At 42.9% G+C, this 20972-nt stretch overlaps 2 protein-coding genes across 3 annotated transcripts; both read left to right on the top strand.

Annotated features, from left to right (window-relative positions):
* Nucleotides 1-3618: 3618 nt before the first annotated feature.
* LOC121185418 lies at nt 3619-8514 on the top strand. Its single transcript, XM_041043485.1, has 5 exons — nt 3619-3969; nt 4134-4209; nt 4586-4664; nt 5055-5238; nt 5353-8514. Exons 1-5 carry the CDS (start codon nt 3619-3621, stop codon nt 5965-5967), a joined length of 1305 nt encoding a protein of 434 aa, XP_040899419.1. The 3' UTR covers nt 5968-8514.
* Nucleotides 8515-14038: 5524 nt separating this feature from the next.
* Nucleotides 14039-20861, top strand: prpf3 (PRP3 pre-mRNA processing factor 3 homolog (yeast)). 2 transcript variants are annotated; one of them, XM_041045247.1, is made up of 17 exons: nt 14039-14194; nt 14638-14791; nt 15062-15192; nt 15622-15789; nt 15901-15987; nt 16125-16387; nt 16488-16606; nt 16689-16876; nt 17002-17168; nt 17365-17447; nt 18412-18555; nt 18645-18744; nt 18891-19004; nt 19104-19222; nt 19697-19774; nt 19870-19925; nt 20035-20861. In XM_041045247.1, the coding sequence occupies exons 2-17, from the start codon at nt 14647-14649 to the stop codon at nt 20182-20184; spliced, it is 2112 nt and encodes a 703-aa protein (XP_040901181.1). In that variant the 5' UTR covers nt 14039-14194; nt 14638-14646; the 3' UTR covers nt 20185-20861. The 2 variants fall into 2 exon arrangements, with proteins under 2 accessions (XP_040901181.1, XP_040901180.1); XM_041045246.1 differs by having other exon boundaries at nt 16101-16387.
* Nucleotides 20862-20972: the final 111 nt, after the last annotated feature.

Raw genomic sequence — 20972 nt, 5'->3', positions numbered from 1 at the left:
TATGTTGTATGTATAGTGGGGGAAGGGCAGCCCCTTCATCCATGACTGCAACATGCAAGGCGCTTAAAGGCACCCTCCCCTCCACTCCTTATGCTTTAACCTGGCACGCCACGTCTAAAAAGATCAGCAAAACCCAGCATAATGACAGACCTGCAATTGACATCTTATGAGGAGAGAAATTATCAATAGATCTCATGGCTGTGGGACTGATGATGATGGTGTGTGTGTGTGTGTGTGTGTGTGTGTGTGTCTGTGTCTGTGTGTCTGTGTGTCTGTGTGGTCCATATATGCTGCTGCTATACTGCACTGCATGTTTCAAGTGGGGGTCACTGGGTTCATTCTGTAGTAACCTAAAGCAGAGGGGGAGGCTTGCTGCTATACATTGCCATAAATCATGGACCTGGAAACTGACTTTGCCTCATTATGGTCATATTTCTGTCTCATTTGATAAATTACTGATGTTGATTTAACAATAGAGCAGTGACACTAAATAAAATATATACATTATTAATAATAGATAGATAATAAAAATAAAAATAACATTTTTTCCACCTTGAAACTCCTATTTTGGGCCTTGTTTTACCAGTTGTGAAACCTGAACAAGAAGTCATTTTTTTTAGATGTATATGTTTAGGGATGTTGAGCTGCGAAATCTGTCTGTCAAACACACAAGACGACTGAAGAAAATACATTCACATCTCCTGAGGTGAAACCGCAAGAAATACACAATGCTAAATCAATATTCATTCATTCAAGAAAAGATAGTTTAACCAAGATATCTAAGATAAGGTCCACTAGTTATGTTGGAGTAAAAGGTTGGCCTATTCCTGGCAATGTTGCATAACCTCAACCATTAAAAATCTGATATTTCTGCTCTTGTTCCTGGCTGTGTTATCAGAAATGTCACATCTCTTATGCATTTGCTCCTATAGAATCATTGAATTCACAGCATAGGCCTATTGATGACTGACTTTACTTTTAAGAGCCTTCATATAAAATGAGCAGGGAGCCATGGAAGTTTAAACTGATCATTTTTTTAAAATGATTTTACATCCCAACAATCAAGACAAATACCCTGAATCATTTCTCCCTCTTCTCCTCATATTAAGAGGTCCATTATCCTCACCTGTGAGGAGGTAAAGCCATCTCGTTAGTTCTGCATGCATCTTTTCAATTAAACCCAATCAGTGTGATCGCAGCTGGGTTGCATAAGGTCTCCTATTTTTCAGGCGCGTTCACATCGTGCGCCTTTTTTTTGTCATTTTTTGGTGTGAGTGTGAGGGGGGCGGGGTCATCAAAACTGTGTACATTAGATGCATAGAACATATCGTGCATTACTCGTGCCGGCGCCGTAGTGCGTGCATGTGTTTACACCCGCTCGCAGTAGTAGCGCAGCCCTGCCCGACACCATACACAAGGGCTACACATGAGTGGGCAGGACCGTGAATGCCCGTGCCGCCGTCCAATCAGCGCCCAGTAAAGCAATCACTGGCTGGACGGGTCACCCAATGGCGTGCGCCGCCGCCGGGCCGACAGCCAATAGAATGCGCGCAAAACGTGGGCACGTGGATCCGCGCACATGTTGACGCTAGTAAAGTGCCGAGAGAAAGAGCGAGCAAAGACAAACCGATGAACGGCCGGGCGGAGCGAGAGAGCTGAGGCTGGGCGCCCCGATGCTGCTCCGGCTACGGACTGTGTTCTGACGGATCTGTCGTTTCAAAGCAGGGGAGAGAGCCGTTAACGCTTGTTTCAGGCAGCTGGTGTTTTTTTTTTTAAATCTCACATTACTGAGGGTGAGTATTTTTTATATCATGGCTGTAACGTTTCCCGAAGTTAGCAGGGCAGCCTAAAGGAATTTCCTGTCCCACTATATCCTGTGTGTGCTCCCGGTACAACTGATTAATATAGCCAAAAGCTAGTTTTTTTTCCCACTCATGTACCTGTGTACCAGCTAACCATTACCATGTGATAACGTGCGATTGTCAGGACTTTTATGTTGCTAGAACAATACAGAGATAAATAATTTTTGAGCTTATATTTGATATTTGCTTTGTTGTTGGCATGTCGCTCGGATTGATTTCTGGTATTTTCAAATGTACAAAACATTTTGTATGAAATTGTGCGGCGTGTTAGTTCCTGTTGTGGGCATCGTGGTGCGCAGACACAGATAGGCAGCCAACACCTGAGACGGAGACTCATAGTGCATACCTACCTGTGCAGACATATGTACCGTCCCACCCCACCCCATCTCCATCCCCATCCCAGTTGCCATGGGCTATGAACCAAACCGAAAAGGGCGCTGAGAAAATCAGGAATAAAGATCAAATTAAATTACTGTCTTCTTCCATTATTTGTTTCGGTTAACTCATTCAAATGCATGTAAACAGCGTGACATTTGTTTTTTTAGGGGAAAGAAACAGCCTGAAGGAAAGCCAGCCATCTGACACAAATAAAACGTGAATGGAAAGACATTTTGTCTGTTGTAAAAGCTGAGCAGGATTGGTGAAATAGAGACAAAGTGTGGATTCTGAGTGGTTCTTGTTCTTTTAGTGTCTGTGTGGGCACACAGCACAAAAAAAAAAAAAAAAAAATCTGCACCACTCCTCTTTGTCTGTGAGGGTGTTTAGACTATATTTGTCATATTGATAAAAGCTGTGTTGGTGTGTGTAGCAGCTGAGTGTTGTTCCTGTGACCCCTCTAATTTCCCCCTCTGTGTTGGTGGGATCAGAGACCAGCAGGCACTCAGAGATTACACAGAGAGAAAAAGAAAGGGAAAGAGAGATGAGAGAAAGGCACATGGCCAGAGATACAGAATGTAAAATGTGCGTAAGAGGAGGAGGAGGAAGATAGCTGGTTTGTGGAAGAGGAAAGGAAGAGCAGAACCGGGCTTGTGTGTGTGTGCATAACGAACAGGATGAGCTGAAGGCAGAGCAGAGAGAGATGAGAGGCATACAGAAATGCAGCCGGAGAGGAAAGAGAGAGGTTTGTGTGTGTGTGTGTGTGTGTGTGTGTGTGTGTGTGTGTGTGTGTGTGTGTGTGTGAGTCCAAGGGGGGATGGAGAGCAAGCCCGAGACAGAGAGGAGGGGCTAGAGAGAGCACTGGAGGCAGTGGGAGAGAGAGAGAGAGAGAGAGAGAGAGAGAGAGAGAGAGAGAGAGAGAGAGAGAGAGAGAGGGAGGGAGGGAGGGAGGGAGGGAGGGAGGCTGCCTATTCTGATTTCACTACTCTACAATCTCCCATCCCCCTCACATTTTACTCTCCTCTCCAGTCTCCAATCTCCTCAATGGGAGCCAGACATACACTACCATTGTGTGCTTACTGCCTAGCCCCAGTCCCACTCTGCACCATGTAAAACTAGGGCACTGGTATACCCACCATTTTGAGTAATTGGGGTTATTATTTTTGGGAGAGAAATTGGTTAAAAAAAAAAAAAAAGGAAAGCAGTGCTTTTTGTAATGATTTTGTTTCTGTGTATTTCACTTCTTTTCTGTCTCCACGTGCCTTGCCTCAATTAAATAGATTCTTGTTTTGAGTTTTCAGTCAAGCTGTTTTTTTTTTGTTTCTTTCTAAACCAAACTGATTATCAATAACCCTAACCCTGTTCTGCGGCCCCAACAGCAATGCAGTCCCAGGGCAGCACTTCCTCTCAACCCTCTTTCGATTCCCTGAGCTCCAGCGACAGCCTCTTGTTCAGCGACTCAGAGCAGGCGGAGGACGACACAGACGTCTTCCTGACAGACAGCTCTTCCTCCGTCACTGTTGGCGGGGCGGGTGGGGCTACAGCCAATGGAGATGGGGGATCTGAAAGTCCCGGGTCCCAGTGGACGTGCGACGGCTTCACAGATAAAGAGGAAGAGGATGAGTCGTACAGGTCGGAGAGTGGCGGCAAGGCAGCTGACATCAGCTTGGACGAGACGGACCCTACAAGCCAGATCCCAAAATCAGAGGGAGATCTGCTGTTTGCTCAGAAGGTAAGGGACCGGTCCGGGTGGAGGGCACAGAAAAAGAAAGTGATGAGAAGAGGGGTGACAGAGAAATGTGTGTGTGTAGAGAAAGACCTAGCAGACTGATTCAGACAGCAAGTCCAAACCCAAACTCAGTAGTAATCTATCATCTCTTCCTCTTCCTCTGTCAGTGTGCTGAGCTACAGGGTTTTGTCAGGCCCCTGCTGGAGCTGCTGAATGGACTGAAGAGGGGCCGATTCGACCGCGGTAAGCATACTTACGTCACTGCCTCCAGACGAGCATGTGTGCAGACTGGCAGCTAAACGTGTAGATGCTGAACACAGGTTTATATGATCTGAGTGGCCTCAATCCATTGCAATAGAGCGTGTTCCCCTGTGCAGCAGCCTGCATTGACGCAGCCTATTGATGTAGTCCAAAGTGCAGCGTGTGTAAAGCGACATTCTTGTGGCTGACTCATCAACTCACAAGACTTTACTGACATCTCAAGTGAAAGTGGTGTGTGTGTGTGTGTGTGTGTGTATATGAGAGAGTGTGTGTGAATGTCTACATGTGCATGCATTTTCCATGACTGGAGCCTCAGAGCGTAAATGGCTGACGGGAGGAATATGTTTTTGATTGACAGGTTTGAGCAGTTTCCAGCAGAGCGTTGCCATGGATCGAATCCAGAGGATCGTGGGGGTTTTACAGAGACCCAACAGCGGGTGAGTTGTCACCCACATTGCCCCACCACCCACCCTCAGTGTTTCTAAAACTCTTGTTACTCATCCTTGTCTCGCCCCTGAATCATTAGACGAAACATCTTAGCTGGATTTTAGATTATTAAATTGTGGTTATAATAAGAAGGGACCAGTGTCGTAGTCTTCTATTTCAAGCCTCATCTCCAGTTCCATGTTTTATTGAACAGTCTTTGTGGTAGGTTAGAGTTACAGCATTCAGTGACAGTGCAAAGAAACCCCAAACTTCAGAGGACATATTATCTGGATCTATATAAAGGACCATAAACATCCAGATGTTTTCTTGTGCAGTAACACAATCGCATCACCATCCGTTCCTCACTTTACATTCATATCTCCCATTTCTCGTTTTTCTAGGGAGAAGTACCTGAACACTCTGCTCCAGGTGGAGATGATGCTAAAGCTTTGGTTTCCTCAAATCCCCACTCAGCCTGTCTCTGCAGCCTCCAGCGTCGCCACATCCCCTGCCCGCTCTCTCCAAGACACTTCCAGCTCCACCCCGCCGCACAAGCACAGGGATCAGTTACATATTCCCGTTAAGGTAAGAACACACTCATTCCTGTGTGTGCAAGAGCCTGCTTGTGCACACACCAACAAACCCCACCGCCACGAGTTCTATATTCAATTGCAAATTACTGTCCTGCTCATTTTCCAGAAGCGCAGACTCAGCTGGACAGGTACGGACGCTCCCACTCCTTCCCCGGTGCTTCTCAAGTGTCCTCGTATCAGAGCCGAAGAGAAGAGGGCGAAGCAAGATCAAGATGAAAGGGACGAGCCTCCTTCTCCTCCATCGTTGGCATCTGCAAATCAAAATTTGCCAGATGTAGCTGATAACAGCCAGCTAGATGAGGACACAAAGGGAAAGGACAGCGACAGCGAGGAACTAGGCAAGCTATCAAAGTACAAAGCAGGCCAAAGCTCTGAGCCGAGCCTGACGTGGGTTCACGTTGCCCCCATCCTGTCTCCACGAAAAGCCTGCCCCTCGCACGAGGGAGCAACAGCGGCGGGTAACAACGAAAACCAGCCTGTCGCTGCCATCTTCCCGCCCAGCAGGAGGGGCAGCCCCGCCACGCAAGACAGCTCCGTCTCTTCTACCACACCATACAAACACCCCAAAAACCTGAAGAAGCCAATCCGGTGCCAAAGCCAGCCTGTTGCTGGACAACAGAGTGAGAGTGAGACCATCAAGGCCTGTCAGGGTCAAAGCCAATCTCCTCATGTCATACTTAAGCATTTGCCCAGGGCGTGCCCCACCCCTTTAGAGACCTGATGCACTGAACAAGCAAAGAGCCGGCAGCCTGGCTTTGTTATACCACCGAGCTAAAAGCTGCTGTGAGAGGAAGAAGGGAAGAGGCTGAAGGCCTGTCATTAAAGATACATTAAAGAGAGGAAGGGGAGGAAAGAATTGTAGGTGCTTAGATGTTGAAGACAAATGATAGATGACACAAAACCCCTCATCAAGTTCACAACTACAACAGTTATTTCAAACAACAGGATTTAATGTATTTCAATAACTCAAATCTAGCTGATAATATTTCCACAATAGTATAAAACATGTGCACAAAGGAGGCTGTGGTTGAGGGCGACAGGAAAGAACACCTGAAGCATTAAGACTATTTACAGGTTTACAGGTTATTGAGTAAATGACCAATCTGAGAGACTTTGAAGAATTTCGATGAGCAAATACTTGTTCCTCCTCAGCATGAAAACAATCATTATACTGTATTCAGAGATGAGTGTTTGAGCAGACATCCGACCTGAGGGACTCAGGTCAGGGATCAGAGAACAGAAAAGCTGATGTCAGCGTTCATCATGAACACTTCCCAGGTTTAATCCGATGAAGTAAGTCGAGTTAGGACTTAATCCAGAGTGAATTAATGTGAGTGAGTTGAATTTGATTCTAGTCTTGTGGCAGGAGACACTTTGACTTTTCATTCAGTTGTAGATAGAACTGAGGCGACTGGCTTGCAGAGGAAAAATGACACCGAGGTCGTTTGAAAATCTTGTAGCGAGTGATGTTAGAAATACAGTGTACAGAGCGCAGCATTATACTGTATGTGTGGAGCGTTAGAGTCATTGGAGACTGTGGAAAAAATGATGTCATCAACTTACGAATGTAATCCAAGGAGTGTTTGGGCACTTGGCAGATCGGTGGCGAGGCATCGAGAGGAGCCCTGTGGCATCGCAGCGATCAGAGGTCACACAACTTTTCTCGTCACGGGTCACATGTTTCTGCCCGTTCGCCGACTGCAAGCTGACCGGTAATCAGTGTCATGAAAACCCAAGAATGACTTTTAAAAGACCAGCCTGAGGAAAATTAAGGACCACTCAAGGACATATGACTCTGTCCCACAGTTAATTTATTGATGTGTTGATCTGACACTGCTTTTATTTATTGTATTTATTTATTGGGCAGCTGAGTATCGCCTCCTGTGCGCTTGCATAGTTTGGCCTACAGTTTTTTTATTTTGAGGCGACTGGGAAGATGCTGTTGACAGTTTGTGGTTTTTTATTGCTATCATGAGGAAAGAAAAAAAACTGAAGGAAGTGAAATCTTATGATTGGACTATTGGACTACTGTGCCTTTTTACCAAATGGGATGTGTTCAGAAAAAAAAAAAAGCATCTGGTGCTTTTAGTGCACTCATACTGCGTTTTGATTGTTTGCTTGTATTTCACAAAACCAGTACACATTCAATCGTGAAAGCCTACATGTAGTCATTTTCACCTCACAGCATCAAAACCAACAGTACCATCAGCTATCTACTGCTTAATAACCGGTGTCCAGCTCTAGTATTCTGACATCTACACCTGATCCAAACAGCCTACATCTTCAGCTTTAACACACACCAACAGCAGTGGCTACTATTCGTCATGTAGTGTTGAAGTGTAGCCTTCCTTTGAGGCTTTTCTTTTAGTTCTGATCAACAGAGGAACAGTCTGAACTGCACTTATAGCCGGTGCTCTTGAAAACTTGAAAAAACAGAAAATATAAATGTAACCCTCTACTGCTGCTATTGTTATTCTAATTCCACTTCTAATTTAGATGTTTGATAGGAGGCTCTCTCTCTCTCTCTATTTGGAAATCTGCTCACAATACTCTTATAAATGTAGAAGAGGGATTTAGTGATGTGATTGGATTTACCTATAATGGAAAAGAATTGTAAATATTTAGACTAAAGTATTTTTAAATTGGTATGAGTGGTTCATATACTATTTACATAACTAGAGAGGGTGAGGGGTTATCCACGTAACAGACCTCCTCCAAAAAAGCACCACGTGTGAACACAGAGTCACTGGCAGCCTCCATGTTACTGCCTATGTTTTTGGAGTAAGGTGTGTACAAACCTTCAGTCACAGACCTGGAGTCAGACTGTCCTGCTCCGTTCTGTCCCCAAACATGACAGCACGGAGCGCCAGACGCTGACTCTCAGTCAGAGGTTGGGGGTGTCTTCCACACGACTCCTGTTTTTATACGGTTGTGATATGACAGACAAACCAATTGCACTTATTTTTCATTGTTTATGTCCTTTTTTTCATGTATGTTTTCTACTGCAGCGATCACTGCTGACTGGTCAGAAATAATATGTCTTGTTTATTTTAGCTGCCTTCTTCTTCTTACATCGTAAAAACTCGCTGTAGCCCCCCCCCCCCGGCCTCCCTTCCCCCACTCTGCTGCATTCGTCTGCTCTTGCCCTCTCTCCTTCATCTCCCTCAATCCCGTTAGTACCTTTTCTTTCTAAGATAAACTCTTGTCTTTCTCTCACCCCATCTTTACATGATATTACTCTTCTGGCTACTTTTTCAATAACGATACAAAAGGACAAAAAAATCTTTTAATAAATGAGATGTTTTTGAAAGCTGAACTGTCTGCCTGCATTTTGTGCTCATTTCCTGAGTATGTACACGTGTATTTGTCCTCGTCTTTTTGCCATAAAATGGTGTGGTGGTGTGAGTAAGGCTTGTTTTGGAAAGCAGCTCTCACTAAACAGATGTGTGACTCAATGGGGTGCAGATTTAGAGACTGTACATTTTTAAGTATGCGTGTGTGGGTGGGTGGGGGGGTGAAGGGAGGAAGGAGAGGGTAGTGAGAAGGAGGGGCAACCGGGTGTGAGACTACAGCCTCAGTAATCTGACTGGCAGTAGTGGGAGGGGGGGGACTGGCTGATCCTCTAACCAGCTGCTACTACAGAGCCCAGACACTACTGTAGCTTTTACGTGTTTTCATGTGGGTTAGTTGTTTATTTTATGTGATCGCGGTGAGTAAATCAGTAAATATCAAAGAATTCACGGTACTATTAACACAACAGTCAGACACTGCTACTCATCTCTCTATCCAGGCATGGTGATATCAGTCCCTCTGAAAAAATAAAAGATGAAAGGGTGAAAGTCAAAAGTTAACTGCACTCCTGTAACAGTTTATGAAACTACATACATTTTTTGACCAGAGTAGAATGAGTTATATAGAAATCTTGCAAATAACTGTCTCATATATGGCTGAAATAATGAATTAACCTATTTGTTGATCAGCAGAAGGGTTAGGGGTTAGAGGGCAAATATACTAAAACATTTCCTGGTTCCAGCTTTTTAAATGTGAGGATTTGTTAGATTTCTCTATTTTATTTCACTGTAAAACAATTTGATTTGCTGAAGTGATTTCTGTCAATATGAATATTTTCATTACTGATTAATCTGATTATTTTCTTGATCAGTCAGGAAAATCTTTAGTCAATAAAAAAAACTTATAGTATTAAATTAATTTCACTGTTTCAATTATTTCTCATTTTGCTAAATTAAAAATGTTTAAACATTTCCCCATTTTTTTCTGGACTCCAGCAGCATGGATACTGCGTGCACATGGGCAGGAGAATGGCACATTTTAAGAGGGTGTGGTTTGATTTCTCCCTGCTCAGACGGGATGAAATCAGCCATGCTGCATGTACACACACGCACACACACACACACACAAAAACCCAGAGCTATAAACACAGATGCACATGCGTGCGCCAGTCCCCATCGCACACTCTGACACACTGACTGGCTGATTTTGTGATGGGCCTGTCTCTGACACACTGACTGTGCTACGTTACAACAACAGAGACCGCCTTCCCTCCCTCCTCCCCTCCGCCTCCCACCCTTTCGGCCCCCCCTTGTATCCATGCAGTTTTTAGCAGAGAAGCTACCCCCCCCTCTCCTTCCTCCTCTCTCCTCTGGAGGATAAATTATGAGGGGCAAGAGGAAAAGGACGGGGAGAGGATGTGTGGAGGGCACAGGGAGGAGACCTAACCTCACTTCAGATTTGGGAAACATAGAGGACATTTGTTGTTTTTCCCCACTTATTTTTAATAGTAATTTAATTAGCTCCACCTGTTTCTGTTGTGGTTAGGTGTTTTTCTTTTTGCCTTCTACAGTTTTGTTTTGGAAAAGTTTTATTTCCTTATCACATTATAGACAATTTAGCATGCTGTATTTTACAAATGTCTACATTACAGCTAATCTTGTCTGTGAGATTGAGAGGCTTTTTTGTTATTGAATCACTGCTGCGCTCAGTTGTTTTCACTTCTTAGTATCCAACAAGCATGTGTTGGATTAATTGAGCATGTGTGTCCGTGCATCAATAGGATTGCACATAATGAACTTACTGTGCCTCTTATCCCGTGTTGTGTAGGTTTTAATTTGTAGGTCCACATTCCGTTATTGGTTTTAACAAGTTAATGATTTAAGGGTGTCTGTCCAGTTGCCTGCTTCATGTTCCGTGTGTGTGCTGACGGGAATGACACAATGAGGCGCTTATTCACTTATTCTTAAATCCCCTCCCCCATAATTCACTCACTGCACTCCAGTAAAACTCACGTGAGGTGAAGCCACACTGTGACTTTTCAGCTACACACAAACACGCTCGTGGGTTCACACAAATGCAAAGACACGGTAGGAGCACACACTCACACACACATGCGCTTACTCACCCCAAGTCCTCAGGGGGTTTTAGTGCCGACCAGTCCCAAAACAGCCTCGGTGCTCATTAAAATTGCACAGTGGGCAGCCCTGCATTGGAAATCAGAGCTATTTCGAAGTCATTTCTGTCTTACTAGAGCTCACAGCAATGACGGGCCTTCGTGTGCGGGGCTGAAGAAGCTGCGCTGCCCACCATCTGTGGTCCCCATCACTATAATGTCACCAACAGTGGACCTGGTAAAGAAAGAAATACCAGGACTACATATTCAAGGACGCACGTGTATCCCATGACATTGTGTGTGATATTTGGGGCACGTCCGAGCTACAGGCAAATAACATCCTCATCAGTTTCTTTGGCCTAAATGTGTTCCCGGGAGCCTGCTCGTGATGACGCCATCTTGCACGACTGCTCAATTATTCACGTACAGTGAGTGAAAGGGAATCACCAGATTCTGAGGGCAGAAAAAAGAAAGGTGCGTAAAGGAGGCAGAGTTGGAAAACAGAGAGGGTTATGAATGAGAAAAATAGTGAGAGATAAAAGCTCACACTCTTAGCAGACGACTTGGGATTTAGTATGCACGTGCACTCACACTGACACACACTGAAGTCCTAGCAGCCCCTGTAGCCGAGTCCCCTGAGATTGTATCTTCCAACATGATTTACAGCCCTTGTCAGATACAATAAAATAAAACTGGGTCAGCATGATGAAATATACCATAACCACACACTTGATGAATCAAAAAACGCTGTGTGAAGGAACAAGGAGCATATCTCAACTAAAGTCATAAATTATGCTCTTATGTAATATTTATAGCATAGCAATAATGCACATCAATACACTCAGCTGACATCACGTGGTTGGAAATTGTTCAGCAAATGAAAGGAAACACTTGTGAAAGATTCAACAATTTGTGCTTTACAGATTTTGGGCTAGGATTTACCACAGACTAAATGCCTGGCATTCCTGTAATATAGTAGATTAATTCATTCAACTCTCACCACAAGTCCCTGTGATGCTGTATCACACTTATTTTAGCTGCACAGGAAAGTGGAAGTCACTGTTCTGCATTGTGTGTGTGTGTGTGTGTGAGCCTGTGTGTGTTTTGTTTTTCTGTGTAGTAGTAGTTGTATGGAAATGTCTGTGGTATTGTCATAATATGTGCTGAGGTCTCATTACATAATAGAGAGCTTAAGGTTGGGGAGGGGGGGGCACTCTGCACATGTGCCAACATGGAATTCAGGTTGGTCACGGGTGGTGGTGTGGATGGTGGTGGTGGAGGTAGCTGGGTGGATAAATGTGAGAGAGAGAGAGAGAGAGAGAGTGTGTGTGTAGGTGTGTTGTTGACTGGCCTGCTGATCATTTGATTACAACCAGATTAAAGCATTACTCCTGTAAATGTCATGCAAATATTTAATCAGGTTGTTTTACCAAAATTAAGGTCAACATTGGAGAGAGAATTATGCGACTGACAGATCAGATCTATGTTTTAATCTTGCCAATAATTGTCTCATATGAGGATGAAATGATTAATTAATTGATTTGTTGATCAAGAGAAAATTAACCAACAACAATTTTGCTTAATTGTTTTATTTATTTATTTGAATTCTATAATATTGTAGACTGAATGTCTACAATGGGAAATTGTTCTGGAAATTTTTCACAAATGTCTAAGATTTATGTAGATTAAAAGAAAAATTGGGAAAAAATATGACATTAAACAAAACTATCTTCACATTTACAAGACATTGTTTTGTTTCTTATTGTGTTTTGATTTAGGACATACAACAGAGAGGTCACTGAGTGAACTGGATCCAAAGCTGTGTTTCTGTACACAATGAGGCTTGTGGTGGTGGAAGAGGCTCACATTTCAGCACTGAAAAAAAAATATATACAATGAAAGTTTCTCAAATTTCATTCAATGGTGTTAGTGGTGTTAATAAGAGGTTTCCTTTAAGCTACCAGATATCCTTCCAAATACCAAAATGGGGTAATGCAAACCATATAAAAGCTCAGTCTGGCCATTCACATAAATCAGGCAGCAGGGTGCATGTAAACATGGATGTAAACAGACTGAGTGAGTGGGTGAGTGAGTGAAAGCCAGAAGGTAAATTGTGAGTGATGTATCCTTGATGAATCAGCATCTGAGGGGGTTGATGATGGGGGTGTACTGTTCAGTAGGAGTGATTGAATGTAGCTCTAATGAATGGCTGACATGATGATGATTGCTATAACTCTGCAGAAAGAGCATGTCTGGCAAACTATAATATGCTGTGCATACACAGTTTATTCCTGATGGTCATACACAACAATCAGCAGTGTGAGTGAAGGCGTGGACGTGGACTGTTGTAGAGGGAGGGCGTGATCTGGCAGACTGGTGTAGCCTCAGGCTCACTACTGCATTCATGCTCACACTACTACAACTGCACTCAGTTGACCCACATCATGCAAAGATGGAGAAAAAAATGAGGGGGCGGGCCTACAGTGAGAGGAAATGGAGATCACCTGACAACCCCATGTTTTTAGCAGGGCACTGGGTTCATGGCCACTCTGTGGTTAGTTAGGCAATAGGTGGGCAATATTTCACTATAGATGGAAGAGTGATAAAAGGAGATTTTGGATAGGTTGTAGTTTTATGTTGTAAATAAAGACCTGAGCCATAACCTTATGAGAGGCAACTGGAAATGTTAAGTAATCAAAATGATATTTTGGGCAATGTACTGCAACTAATCTGTTCAGTTTCTGGTTTATAAGTGAAAGGATTTTAACATATACATTTTGTGATGGAGGCAAAGAAACAAAATCTTTGTATTTGTTGACAACTTTTAAAGAGGACAAAGGATGGTCATTAGTCGTAATTAACCATTAAAACAAATGATAATGATTGGTTGATCAATGTTAATTATTTAGCTATAGAGGCCTAAAATATAACAAATTTGGCCGTTCAGCATGGCAACTGTGGCTGTGACAAAAGTCAGTGCTTTCAGAAATGAAGCTAAGCTGCAGGAAGAATAGAAGACGAAATAAAAACCTTGAGAAATGCAAAAATTTGCTTACTCACTCGTTGCAGATCAAGTTATAGTATTTTAGATGTTTTTTTTTCAAGCTCTACTTAACTTGTTTTACCCGGTTCTGTCATAATACCACGGCTTAACCTAATCTTTTATACCTTTGTAAGCTAATGCTCTTTTGGTCAAATACAGAGAAGACAGTATATTTCTCTAAATCCCGAACTTTTCATCTGTATTGTCAACGTGTTACCTTGAGAGATAGACGGGACAGCTTCCACCAGACGCCGCTGGGTGGAAACACCGGACATCCGACGGAAACTTCTGCACTGGAACACTCACGAAGAAGAAGAAGAAGAAGCGTCTGTTTCCTGTTCCGGGTCCCGGATCCGAAACGTTGTGTGAACGGTGCGTCTTAACAGAAAGTTTCACGTAAAACTTTGCAGTTTGAGAGTTTTACTCTTCTCGGATTTGGTCATTTGCTTTCGACCGTTACAGCCTAAGCGCTCTGACACGGGATAAAGGCTGAATAGAGAGGTTTGTAACGCTTTATTAAGCAGTTATTCGCGAATGTTGGTAGCTGGCACACAGCAGCATGCTAACGTTAGTTAGCAGGCAACCGGGGAGTTTTGGCGGATGTAATTGATTTTAGCTTGAATGTTGCTCGTGGTTAGCACGTCTGCCAGCCAGTCTGACATTGCAGTTATCAGCTGACGGACAATGGCAAATTTGTCAGTGTGCATGTCTTTTTAAGAGTAAATTAGTGGTGAACGTTTGTGTTTGTGCAGCGGTAGCTAAGTGTGCAGGGGTAAGTGGCAGAGGAGGTTTGTTTTCATGTAGCCCTGGTTGGGACTCTCACTTCAGGCGATAAAACAATCTAAAACAGAACTAATGTTCATGGAGACAATTTTGTGATAACCGGTAAATTAACGTTAGTGAATATTCTTGTTACGTGTTTTAAATGTTATATTGTTCTGCAGGACCAGAGGATGTCTCTTCCTAAGCGGGAGGTGGAGGAGTTGAGGCCATGGGTGGAGCGCACTGTGAAGAAAGTGCTTGGTTTCTCGGAGCCAACTGTGGTCACTGCAGCTTTGCACTGTGTTGGAAAGGGACTGGACAAAAGGAAGACCATAGGTAGCTGTTCTGACCATTTGAGACCCACTGTTTTTTATATTTACATATATGATACTTTAGTCAATATCCAGTTAAGACCAAATGCATTTTACACCTAACATCAGAGGTCCAGGGTTTCAAGTAGACTCTTTTTTTTAACATTTTTACATGTAACACTACATGTATTGGAGCTTGCTTTCATATGCTCTGTAAATTAATCTAGGTGAAAAAGTACAAGTGCTAACAATTTGTGTATTTGTGCTAAGGATATGACATTAATTTCCCCCTCAGACCAGCTGCGTCCCTTCCTTGATGACTCTGCTGGAGGTTTTGTGGAGCGTCTTTTTGAAGCACTGGAGGAGAGCCGCAGTGCCCGCGGTAACAAAGGAGCAGGAGAAAAGAACCGCAAGAGAGACCTGAAGGTACACAGACACAGTATAAATAAATAATTAGATCAGTTTGCTGACCAAGAATTGCACTGACTACATCAACATGCTGATATACAAAAGTATATCAGGAAACGAGATAATGCTTTTAATGCATACATTATATTAGTCTGATCTCTTTAAACCTCAGTTCATACAGGGTGGTGAGTTGACAAACCCCACCTTTACCCCCCTGCATATACCATATTTAATTTTATTAACTCAGATGTTGCTAACAGCCCTTGACTTTAACCATAAAATGGAAGCTAGGTTTCATGTTTACACAGAGTTCTGAAATTGACAAAAGCAGGAAATAATCATGTAGTTACACCAAGTGTACAGTTATGTTTGGCTTAATGGTAATATGTCATTTTTCAATGATAATCTAAAATTATCCTTGTTTCTGTTTTGGCTGGTTGGTTTCAGGATGTCTTTGGTGATGAAGCTGACACAGGTGCAGTGCGAGAAACTCTGGATGTAGGAGATGGGACAGTGGCAAAGCGGAAACGGGTCCCTCGCTTTGAGGAGGTGGAGGAGCCTGAGGTCATACCTGGACCTCCATCTGAGAGCCCTGGCATGCTTACCAAAATGCAGGTATGATACTGTTTTCTCAGTAACCATTAAGGTTATAGCTAAATAAGTTGTTTTGGATTTTTTTTTATGATGCATTTTCTGCATTAACTATAACTGCATATATATTAATAGATCAAACAGATGATGGAGGCAGCCACAAGACAGATCGAAGAGAGGAAGAAACAACTGAGTTTTGCTTCTTCAGTCCCTGCCACACCAGTAAGGTTTTTTCCCCCCAAAATCTGCAAGAATATTCATACTGAAGAATGAGTATCCACAGTTTCAGGTAGTACATCGAGTATGACAGCATTATTATTTCACCCTGACTATAGCGGTTGCCCCTTCCTACACCACAGCCACAAATGGAAGCCTCTCCAGTGTCGCGTCTTCTTGGCTCTCCCGCTGCTGCGGCTGCGGGTGGTGCCTCATCCATCGCTCCCTCCCAGGCCGCCAGCTTTATGAATGATGCTATCGAGAAGGCCCGCAAGGCCGCGGAGCTACAAGCGCGCATCCAGTCCCAGCTAGCCATGAAGCCTGGTATTCTTGGAGCCTTGGGGAACACTGGGCCTCACAACTTAGTGGCACTAGCGAATCTGCACGCCATGGGAATTGCTCCGCCGTGAGTAATACCACACTGCTGAAAGGATTTTAAAATCATCTGTTTGTTATTGGGGCAGTGTGAAAATAGGCTGTTTTTTTCTGGTTGTCCCTTTTTATAGGAAGGTAGAAGTCAAGGAGGTGAACAAGCCAACACCTCTTATTCTGGATGAGAAAGGGAGAACTGTGGATGCGAGTGGCAAAGAGGTTGAACTCACACACCGCATGCCCACACTGAAAGGTATGCACGCAGCGGTCCACTGCACACATACACAGTCTCATTTCCTTGTTTGGGTGTTTCTTAATGAACTCTCAATGTTTAGCTAACATTCGAGCTGTAAAGAGGGAGCAGTTCCGGCAGCAGCTGAAGGAGAAGCCTGGGGAGGACTTGGAGTCCACGTCCTACTTCGACCAACGTGTGTCTGTTACACTACCTCAGCGTCCTCGCAGGGGCTTCAAATTCCATGATCAGGGCCACTTTGAGAAGATTGCTCAGAGAATTAGAACTAAGGTGGGATTTAACTCCTTATTTGTTCAGTGTCAGCAGTTGTCAACTCTGAACCGGATTATGTGGAATAGAATAGTTTGCAACTGTTGAAACAACTTGACGTTTGTCCTGCACTTTGCATCAATCAGGCCCAGTTGGAAAGGTTGCAGAGTGAAATTGCCCAGGCAGCAAAGAAGACAGGAATCCAGACATCCACCAAGCTTGCCCTGATTGCCCCAAAGAAGGAGGTGGGAGAAGGGGAGGTGCCCAACATTGAGTGGTGGGACTCTTACGTCCTGCCCTCCAACACAGACATGTAAGAGACCGCAGCTAACCCAGGACCTTAAAAGCTTGATATGGTTTTAGGTTATATGTATAAACTATCCATTGTCTCATTCTCACTGCCACGGAAAAACTATAAAGCATAATTTTCATGGTCCAATAATGCAGTTTGTACTTAATCATCTTACTTACTGACATGTTAACAGACTTGTTTTTCCTTTTTAATGCAGAAACTCAGACACAAAATTTGAACAGCTGGAGCTCTTTGGTGTGACCAACCTGGTAGAACATCCTGCCCAAATTAGCCCCCCAGGTGAGTGTTTATGAAGTCAAATGTAGTCTTTTTTTTTTTTTTTTTAACTTTAATTTTTATTGCTTCTCATTCTGTTATTACAAGACACAAAAATTGGCATCAGTGAGGTATAGAACTTAACTGATGCAACTTAACGTTTCTCTATCTCTAGCTTAAAGCTTTTAGTACTGTCTTTGGGTATGGGTTTTAGAAGCAGGCTGTTGGTCTCATTTTTCATAAAATTAAATGTTGACTTCTCATCACGTTAGTCTTTACATTTCATGTATCTCTTCAGCAATGTGCAGCCAGTGTCTCAGGGTATTGGTGTCTTCTTTTCTCCGTTTTCTCATGATTGCCTTCTTTGTTGCTGCTAATAGAACTTCACAAGATATCGGTTCTTGTGTTGTTTATTTTCTTGTATCAGATTACGTAAATACAGGACCTCACATGTCTTGGGTAATTCATAACCCAATATAACATCTACACACTGTTAAATGTGCTCCCAAGTGTCATAAACATATCTGTCTATATAACAGTCTTAATCAGAAAGTTGAAGTACACTCCAATAGGCAATGCAGTTGCATTTGGTGAGTTAATAATAGATATTGTAATAAATTATATGAAATGTTTTAACTTGGTCGAGCCACATGAAGAGCTAAATGAATAAAAACTATATGTGAATATGCAAATAAAAAGAAAAAATAGACAGAGGACACCCAGTCAGTCCCATTTCCAGGAGTGTGTTGAATACGGTTTGAGCATGCTTTCTTGTCATATGTCTGTGAATCTGAACAAGTCTGTTGACATTTTACTACAAGGTCCGTTAGTAGCTTCATTTTTCAAAAGTTGCCCAGTTCTGAAGGCAGTCACATATGTCCACAAGCCATTACACACCCTACAAACTGTCTTAATGGTATTCATTTCATTACTACCATAATAATAAGATGGAATGGTTACAATATTTTGTGTGGGTGGGTTTTCTCAGTTGACACAGATAAGCCGGTCACGCTGGGTGTATACCTGACAAAGAAAGAACAGAAGAAACTGAGAAGACAGACACGAAGGGAGGGCCAAAAAGAAGTACAGGAGAAGGTTCGTCTGGGACTGATGCCTCCACCAGAACCCAAAGGTACCCACACACAAATTAATTACAGTTACAAATTACTACAGTGCTGGATTAAACAGAATGTAGCTGATGTTTGCTTTTCATTTTCTCAGTGCGCATCTCCAACCTGATGAGAGTGCTGGGGACAGAGGCAGTTCAGGACCCAACAAAAGTAGAGGCTCATGTCAGAGCACAGATGGCCAAGAGACAGAAGTTAGTAACACAACTAATCTCTACACATTGTCCCTCCTTCTTATTTCTTGCACCAGTCCTAAATTTTATGTGTAACATAATGAAGAAGAAGAATTAAAACCTTCAAGCCTCCAAGGTGTTTCTAACTGTGTCCTCCCTCTGAGCAGGGCTCATGAAGAGGCCAATGCCGCTCGCAAACTCACGGCAGAGCAGAGGAAGGAGAAGAAGAAGAGAAAGTTAAAAGAAGACATCACTAATGGTGTTCACATTGCAGTGTACAGGTGTGCATTTGTATGGAGAGAGCAAACACTGTAGTGCAAATACTGTATACAGTGAAGCGTTTGTGTGTCTAATTAAAGCACCTTTCCTTCCATGTACAGGATCCGTAACCTGCAAAATCCTGCTAAGAAGTTTAAAGTGGAGGCCAATGCCAACCAGCTGTACCTGACGGGCACAGTCGTTCTGCACAAAGATGTCAACCTTGTTGTAGTGGAAGGAGGTAAGAGAAACTAAATGTACAGTACAGCATACAGGAAAATAAATCTCAGCCTGTTAGTTCTTGCAGTTACATATTTTTCTCTCTCTCTCTCATTTACCATAGTTGACACATGCTTTGGAATATACATTTACTGCTGTGAAGGGAAAAACCTGTGGTGTTGACATTAAATGTCAGTTATTCACTGACATTCATAATTCATGGGTTCAAAACTAAAGAAACAGTTGTCACTGTGGGTTTGTGATAGAAGACGAAGGTCTAGACACACTCAAGGGATAGGATTTCCACTGAACATAAAATGAAAAGGAACTGAGAGCATTAAATCTAAATAGGAAAGGAGTTTTAGACTGACGCCATCTTTGACAAGGACGTAACTGAAGTTGCTGTAGGTAGGTAAGTGTGCAGTTGCAGGAAAAAGTCTAAATCTAACTTGGAGTCGATGTATTTTGTATCTGAATTACTTTTATTCTGTTTTAGGCCCCAAATCCCAGAAGAAATTCAAGAAGCTGATGATGCACAGAATCAAGTGGGAGGAACACAACAGTAAAAGAGATGGTAAGAGTGGCTCGTCTCTTGAGTCTTTTGGCCCAGTCATCATGCATCTGTGTATTTCAGGGAAACTAAGCTGTTTACAATTTTTTCTTAATTAGATCCAGATGGTGATGACGATACAAAGAGAAACAACAAGTGTTGGTTGATTTGGGAGGTGAGTTTTCATGCATTCTGCTTTTTAAAATGTTTTCTAATTAATTTGGAGTATCTTTGTTTTGTTTGTGATCTTATTCAAGTCTAATAATTCCTAATCTGTTCTTCAGGGAACAGCTAAAGAGCATAGTTTTGGGGACATGAAGTTCAAGCAGTGCCCCACAGAGAGCATGGCCAGAGAACACTTCAAGAAGCACGGCACAGAACACTACTGGGACCTAGCTCTCAGCCAGAGTGTGCTGGACACCACAGATGACTGAACCCTGCCCGGAGAACATGTAGCGTCAGTCAGCGCCCCCAGGCCAACAGCCTCACAGCCAGCGGACCCTCACTGCGAATTGGCTGCCTTCAGCTGGGGACAGACAAACTTAATCAAGAGACTTGAACATAGAAAAGGAGGAACAATAAACCTGTGTGGATGTGTTTGAGAGAATGTGTGACAGACCAGGGTGTGTGTAGGACAGTATGTGTGTGTATGCCTGCATCAGTGTTCATTTGTTTGGTGGTAGGCTCTTCTGTCAGATATTGTTATCTGTTATTGGATAGATAACAGTATGTAAATCACTTACCCAAGGCTTTATGTGATGTCAAGAAATGGTGTCAGATCAGATCATTTTATGACTTACGTTTTGTGATGAAATCCCCATGTGCACTGGTAATAATGCCTGTATGAGTCAAACAGTTAATAAAAACCGACCCATCAATGAATTACTGCGCTGCTGTTTTGCTAATACATTTAGAGTAAACCTGGAAGAATACGTGGCCAATGTTATAATATTGTTTTCAGACTTACTGTAGGTATTACAGGTACATTTCACGGCATTTAAAGTTCCCAAAAGCTTTTTTTTTCTTTTGGAGAAAAGAGGAAATCTTTGTCTCATCTCTAGCTATATTTCGCTGTAATATTACAGTCACAGCCTTGAATAAACAAACAAACAAAAATAAAATTAACAAACGTGTCTGTTTTTTTTTTTTCGTTAACTGGGTTAGACTGAAATTTAACTTGCTCTAATATTAGATGTTAACTACAAGGGTGTTTTAACCCGTG

This window comes from Toxotes jaculatrix, chromosome 8, assembly GCF_017976425.1.
Source record: "Toxotes jaculatrix isolate fToxJac2 chromosome 8, fToxJac2.pri, whole genome shotgun sequence".
Classification (NCBI taxonomy): Eukaryota; Metazoa; Chordata; class Actinopteri; family Toxotidae; genus Toxotes; species Toxotes jaculatrix.
The sequence above is the reverse complement of the archived record's forward strand: the minus strand, read 5'-3'. Positions and strand labels throughout refer to the sequence as shown.